The sequence below is a fragment of the Gadus macrocephalus genome, chromosome 8 (genome assembly GCF_031168955.1).
Source record: "Gadus macrocephalus chromosome 8, ASM3116895v1".
In the NCBI taxonomy this organism is placed as follows: Eukaryota; Metazoa; Chordata; class Actinopteri; order Gadiformes; family Gadidae; genus Gadus; species Gadus macrocephalus.
This window is the reverse complement of record NC_082389.1, coordinates 8,666,766-8,674,265: the sequence shown is the minus strand read 5'-3', so window position 1 is coordinate 8,674,265 and position 7,500 is coordinate 8,666,766. Positions and strand designations below refer to the sequence as shown.

At 47.6% G+C, this 7,500-nt stretch overlaps 1 protein-coding gene across 1 annotated transcript in view; it reads right to left on the bottom strand.

Moving 5' to 3' along the window:
- Positions 1 to 7,500, bottom strand: part of LOC132462834 (collagen alpha-1(XI) chain-like) — a 64,907-nt gene that overhangs the window by 10,892 nt on the left and 46,515 nt on the right. The window contains exons 43-50 of the mRNA XM_060058594.1: positions 5,655 to 5,708; positions 5,309 to 5,362; positions 4,715 to 4,768; positions 4,398 to 4,451; positions 2,587 to 2,694; positions 2,398 to 2,451; positions 2,027 to 2,080; positions 1,832 to 1,885 (exon numbers count right to left, since the gene is read on the bottom strand). Of these exons, the coding sequence (XP_059914577.1) occupies positions 1,832 to 1,885; positions 2,027 to 2,080; positions 2,398 to 2,451; positions 2,587 to 2,694; positions 4,398 to 4,451; positions 4,715 to 4,768; positions 5,309 to 5,362; positions 5,655 to 5,708 (486 nt within the window). The remainder of the gene's footprint in view (positions 1 to 1,831; positions 1,886 to 2,026; positions 2,081 to 2,397; positions 2,452 to 2,586; positions 2,695 to 4,397; positions 4,452 to 4,714; positions 4,769 to 5,308; positions 5,363 to 5,654; positions 5,709 to 7,500) is intronic.

Here is a 7,500-nt window from a genome sequence, read left to right as displayed (position 1 = left end):
TGGACTGAATGCAGTAGGTATGCAGTCGGCTGAATGCTGTCTCCCCTCTCTCTTGTGTGGGTTATGTTTACGGCATTATGACGAGTGTGTGCCGTTGTATGAATTCTCAAGTGAGAGTTGATGTGCGTGTATAACTTTAGAGAGAGAGAGAGAGAGAGAGAGAGAGAGAGAGAGAGAGAGAGAGAGAGAGAGAGAGAGAGAGAGAGAGAGAGAGAGAGAGACCTGGTCAGTTTTTTATGCATTAGCGGATTATTGTGTCCATGTAGTTGTGTATGTGCCGAGTGTGCTTTGTGTGTGTATGTGTGTGCTTGCTTGCGTGTGCTCATGCTTTCTGCGTGTGCATTTGTTAGTGTGTGTGTCTGTGTTTTTGTGCGTGCATGAATGTGTGTGTGATAGCGAACAATCCCTATGCATCAATGACCACCCACTCTGAGCCAATTTAGAAGAGATATCGGGGGGAGAATAACCCGGCAATTAGCATGGAGAGGATAAAAAATATATCAACAAAGGCCATTAATATGGAATGAAATGGGGGTCTAATTTGCTCTGCAGCCTTTGTCACGTAGAAACACACAGCCCGCGGAATACAAATGCTGAGCTTAAAAGTGCAAAGCACACTGAACTTCTAATTGCCTGATCAACCTACAGTATGAACCCTGCTGTTTGAAATTCCTGACACAGAATTGCCCAGGAAAACGCTAATCTAGCAAATAGAATGGAAATGTTACTTTCCCAATGTTACAGGAAGCCCCTGGCAGTTGGCACTGAGCTCTGTCGTCCCCAGTACTCTGCCTCCTCTCTGCTATCGTATGCTTCTGGCATTCAATGTATTGAGACTTATTTCACATTTACTGCTGCTGTTGATCATCCATGAGGCCCACTAAGGGTGCTGTCCAAACAGTGTACGCCGAGTACACACACTGTTTAGACGTTTGGACAACACCGTTGCAAGACACCGTTTTAGGAGCTGTTTTAATGCTCCGCTAATTCCACACCAAATATGTGTTTAATTCATTCATAACTTCTGATGGATGACAGCACAGGGAATATTAGAGATCGGTCCAAAATATGCTAACCCCACAATATTGATATTCTTCCCCGCTGGCAGGCAAGAGCAATAGAGAAGCAATCTAGGATGAATAAACCGCTATGCCTCTCTTGGCTGAATCCATACAGTAAAGTTGAGAGGCATGATTGAGCATGTATTCCACTGAATACCAATGTGTTTCCGTCCTCCATGCAACACCAGAATGGACTTGGAATAAGAAGGAGTTGTCCCTCTTGCGGAGCAACACATGCCAAACTTTAGTTTGTACTTGTGTCTTGTTCTTTGTGTTTTGGTGTGCTGCTTCGGAAAAACCAATAAAACATCATGACGGTGAATGGACAATTGTAAACAAATGTTGGAAAGAAAAGAGCTCAATAATGGTGTGTGTGTGTGTGTGTGTGTGTGTGTGTGTGTGTGTGTGTGTGTGTGTGTGTGTGTGTGTGTAGGGGATTTATTTGCGCTGCAGTCTGATTCGTCTGTTATGTTGAACAATGACAGTGCTGAAAGTAACAACTACATTCCAAAACTTAAGACACACTCTCTGCTATTTCCACATTACGACCACCTCTTCCTAAGTAAAAAATAACAATAGGCCATTACTCTGGAAGAACACACTTGTTTTTTTTCCAATACGAGCTTATAAAATACTGTTGTTAAAATAAATTGTGCTTGTTTTGTATCTCTTATTACGATGAAACCATTTTCCTACTCCACACTGGTTTGCGGAGAAGTGGAGCATAAGTGAGACATCCAACGAGGGGGTCTCATACATCATGCACTTACCCGTTTGCCAGGTGGGCCTGGTACTCCTGCCTCCCCGGATGGACCAGGAGGTCCCTAAATTGGAACAAACGCCACACTTTTACAGTAGTTATGCATAAACCAGATTTAACAAAGATGCAGTGTCAAATATATAATACATTGTGTGTTAGATCTTTTCCACGTGATTTGCATGAATTTTAAAAACAGCAGACTCACAGGTTGACCGGCGTCTCCGTCATCTCCCTTGTCTCCTCCTAAACCGTCCAATCCCTGGGCAGAACAGAAGAACAACGTGACTGCATGACTTTGACGTACAATGAGTTATAGTTTGTTTTGGTATTGTGATAATATTTCCAATACACGCTCACTACACATAATACCACTTCAGTGTAATCTCATAGAAAAGATAAAATGTAACATCCACATAAAAAAAACAAACATAGATAAATGCATTTGACCTTTCCTTGTTCATCTATAGGCATAGCCTACCCCAGGAGGGATGAAACAAAGGCTATCCCCTGAACGAGGTGTCCAAAAACCCCAATGCATTCACCCCGGATTGATTAAAGTCCCCATTAAGCACTTACAGCGACACCAGCCTCTCCGGGGGGTCCTGGGTCTCCGGGGAATCCGACCGGCCCCTGCACACGGACAAAGAGTCATAGCGTCAGTGACAGTTCTATTAGCAGCTCCGCGCAGGGTCTCCAGGGTCTCCATGGCAATAAGCCGGCCGTGTAATCCGGCTACGGTGTGTGTCGTGTCAGGGGCTGACGTACAGGGTTTCCCTTGGGGCCGTCGTCACCGGAGGGGCCGCGACCGCCAGCGGGGCCTGCGGCTCCAGGCGGTCCGGATTCACCTTTCTCGCCGGTTTCTCCTCTGGGGCCCTGAGGGACGAGAGAGCAAGGAGGAAGACTTTAAGAAGGTGACTTTGTCATCGTAAACCCGAGTGGTATCAAGAGGTGTGCCGAACTGGGTTGTCAACGCTACGCATTTTGGTTTTTTACCTCGAGCTTGGGCAGCCTTATGAGGAACACCAGCAAGAATAAAGTCTGTTTTGATGGCCCAAAGGTAGGAGGTGAATACAAAACAGGTACTTGACAGATCCTTCTTCTACGAGTCTTTCCACGGCGAAACATCAACAAAACACCCACACTCTCCACACCCCGCATCAAGATCTAACCATGAAACCCCCTAGCTCGTCCCGACGTCGGGATTAAACAACAGCAGACAGGTTCAAACTTGCGCGCCGGGGGCGGTTGGGGCGTAATTACAAGCCCGGTAGTTTACAAGGGATCGTTAGACGACCCGTTAGCGAGGGTGCTGTTTTTCCCGCTCGATGCCAGCGGTGTGCACTTACTCCTCGAAAGATAGCAACCCGACCTGACAACGGGCCTATCCGTCACCATGGACTGATACACAGCCAGTGGACAGCTCCGTCAAACCCCCCCCCCCCCCCCCCCATAAACCCTGGTAGCCGGTATACTTGGGTCCTACCCGACGGGCCTGCTCAGAACAGACCTGATCGATGGCTCCACTGTGGACCAGCGGTACGTTTTTTCTTATTCCTGGACAGCTCGAGGAGGCAACACATTAATACTTGCTCTTGAGTCCCCCCTCTCTTCCTTCCCAGTCTCTAATTAGGAGGAGAGATTTTAAATCCACTCAACGCATCACGTTCCAGGAGGTGCCGGGGAGCGAGATAAATAATACACGCAAACAAATAAGGCCATCTGGTAATCAATTATTCTTTATAATCCGACCAAAAAACAATGAACGCCTTCTCCCTGCTGCATCCGCTCATCCAGCAGGTGTGTTGTTTGTCTGTTTGGACCCAGAATGAAATGCTTTCCCCTAAATAGAGACGTACTCGTCTCCAGGTTGGTTCGTTATTGACGCATGTTAGATTGGTGCCGTCTAAATGTGGCCTGGCTAATCATGTAGTGACGGCAGTGGCTGCCCGTCAACGTGACATTGCGCTGCCGCAGCCGGTGGTGAAGCACTCTCCATTGCTCAGCTGACAAAATAATTAACACGGCCTAATTAGCTGCCCTCGAAGATTTGAATTAGTTAAAAAACAAACTGCCACAATATCTCTCGTGGGACGAGGGGAAATTGCACGCCAGCGGTTTTAGTGCACTTATGCATTAAAGTGTGGCTCAGCTCGTTAAGAGATTGAACCCAACGGTAGAAACCGCAGTGTGCTACATTTGAGTGTTTTGTGCATTGCTTGAGCTAATGCGACCTTAAGATGATTTATAAATATCAAACAAACTATGTGGATTAAGGGATTAACAAGCATAAAGTGGGTGCGAGCCTGTGTCTGTGTACATGGCTACGATGCATGGGCTTACATTTACGCTTTCGTTTCCCATTCTCCCTGTTTTTGTTTCCGGTTTTAAGTGCGAATACAACTTTTCATTTCTGGGATATGTTTTTTTTTTTCCTTTTTCACATGTTTGATCATAGTTTATGCTTTTCAATAAGCGTCTTTGGCATCATTGCTGATGAAAGAGCCCATGATAAGTCATAATATAAGCATCCTTCGGGGTATATTTTTAACGCGGACGGTCCATCACGCTGCACTCACCCCCATGCCGGGCTCTCCGGCGGGTCCTGGGTTGCCTGACTCCCCGTGCTCTCCCTGTTGAAAATCACATGTGACAGAGTGACAGGTTATCACCCCGGCCTCCGAAGAACCGTCTGCGCCTATTCAGTGGTAATCCGTCAGCCGCAGCATACATACATGCAGCATCTACAGTCAATCACTGAAACATTCTCTCACTTTCTCAAGTTCACACGTTGGTAAAGAGTTAGCATTGGCATGAATATGTTCACAAGTTAATTAATAAACCGTAGGAAATCTGGCCGGCTCGAAGCCATCTGGAACCACAAGTTGGCTGTTACCTTCTCTCCGTTGCCTCCCATGGAACCGATACCACCAGGTGGTCCTTGTGCACCCTGTGGAGAAAACACAGACACAAACACACACACACACACACACACACACACACACACACACACACACACACACACACACACACAGACCCAAACACAACACCTCTGTTATTACAGTAACAAGCTCAAAGAAAGGAGGAGGAGAATCAAAGAATCAAAGCCTGTGTCGCAGGCTTCGGAATTCAGAATCAGCTCAGAATTCAGAACGCCAAACTCAAAGGCTTTTTAAAGTGTAGCAATATTCAATATTCATACGCAACTACAAAGACAATGTTGACCCTAATCTGTGCATTTTTGGCCATTGTCTCATTCCCCCACAAGCAATGGGGCAAGCAACAATACTATTAAAACTTTTTGTTATTTGTTAACCATAGCGCTGCTTTTCTTTCTGGTATTTTGTAGTATATTACAGTGTAAAAAAAACAGTGTATACACTTACATGCCTCTATTTGAGAACTTTAAATTGAAACATTTGCATTAAATCCAAAAAACCCAGGGTTGTCATGGTAACACAAGGAGGAGGTGAATGAACACGAGACTCACGTCGGCTCCGCTCGGCCCCTGGGGACCTCTGGGGCCAGGGGGCCCGGGTGGACCCTAAAGATGGGGGGACCAATTCAGGACATCCGTTAGAAATTCAGCCAACCCCGAGTCAATGTTATAAATCGGGTAAATCTAGCGTTACAAAAGACTAATATTTTGTATTTTGACCGGCGAAATAAAAGGGTTAGCAAGATCGTTGAGAGAACATTGATTTTATGCTGAAGTGTAGCACTAAGTGTTCAGTGTTCAATTTCATAATTGCAAACTCTGGAGTGCTCTCCGGCACCGCCGCCGCGACGGCACAGAAAGAAAACACACGAAAACAAAGAGCGGCGGCGGCACTCACCATCGCTCCGACGTCGCCGTTCTCTCCTTTGTCACCGGGGGGGCCGGGCAGACCCTGCGGAGCAAACAGAACCGTGAGTGCTTGGCCTGAACAAAGTGAACGTTTAGAACAGGCCACGCACATCTGCACGATTAGCACCTCACACCTCCACCTGCTGAAGAGTAAACGGGTTCACTGACGATGAGGATGGTGATGATGGCGCGATCGGTCGGAGAGGCGATGCGCCGTAGCGCACATCATGGGGGGTGTGTGGGTGTGTAGGTGGTGGTGGGGCTGTGTGCAAGGTGGGGGTTAGGGTGGGTATACACTTACTCAGCCCCCAGCACCTGTTTGCCGCGCACTCACAATTAGTCAAAAGGAGCAGCTTCTGTAATTCAGTAAGAACGTGGGGGAGTTGGTGGTGGTGGTGTAGGGGTGGTGTAGGGGTGGGGGGGAAACCTGGCTTTGATAATTACAGGGGGGGGGGGAGCTCCATCCATCTCTCTGTGTAAGACGTGTGGAAGCAGAAAATGAGGGATGGCAGGACGCTACGTTTTTGGAGGGTCCAGATGGGAGCCTGACCGAAAGCAGTTTGGCCGCGGCGTGAATATAGTTGTAGCCGTAGCCGCTGGGGCACATTAGCCCACGCACTGTAAATAAAGTCAAACGAAACCAATGGAATAAACATGTGAAAAGCCTTCCGTTGTGGTTTCTTTGTTCACCTGCGTAATTGCAGTCATTACTTGTTCTGTTAGCTCGACCCGGCTCACGAAGCGAGCATAATCAATTGGCGGGAGGGGGGGCGGGGGTGGGGGTGTGTGGGGGGGGGGGGGGGGGGTGCGGTGACGTGCATGATAAGTTAAGCGTGGAGTGGAAATGGCAGGTAGATCGGTCACCGCCACCACGTATGAACAATTGATGCTCATTTTCCCCCGATCGGGGAGGCTCATTTATATGTAGCTATGACGACTGTGGGTGCGTAGTCACGCTGATGAAGAAAGCGTTCTCAATGGGGGTGGGAAATGTATAAAGCATGAGGTGTGAACCAGAAGGCTGGAGGAGGTGCTGAGAGACTCCCATGCACACACACACACACACACACACACACACACACACACACACACACACACACACACACACACACACGCAAACAAGCAGACAGATGTGTAACGACACACACACGCGCGCACAAACGGCCAACCAGACACTCAAACACGCGCACACACGGATATGCACGCGCACACACAAACACGCACAAACACATTCGCTGCGTGCACACCCCCCACACAAATATAGATACACAAGCATGCCTACACATGCCAACTCACAAACAAAAGCTCACACACATACACACACACACACACACACACACACACACACACACACACACACACACACACACACACACACACACACACACACACACACACACACACACTCTCAGACACCCCTCTTGGGCACTCGTGCAGGGCATTCGATTATAGTAGATCGATAAAGGTTTACTTATGGCCGGGCATTACCCTCTGCCTTCCACACTCAACATGAGCCATGATGACACTCAGGTGTAATCAGAGCTGATATTTACTCCCTCAGTCTGAGGGATTCAGAAGCACTGAGAGGAGGACCTTCTGGTATTTCCCCCGCAAACACAGCCCCGCCCGTCATAAGGCTTTCAAATCAAAAGCCTTTCATTCCTTCAGAGTCGCAAGAAAAAAAAATCATTAACGTGGCGACGGATATTTGAATCGAAAACGCTGAGTTTGCAACGGCTGTTGCCATCTTTTTGAAGGGCAGCTTAGCCAAACAGAATTGAAAGTTTGGAGACAGAGTGCATTATGCTCAATTAAAAGCCAATTGCACTTAATAA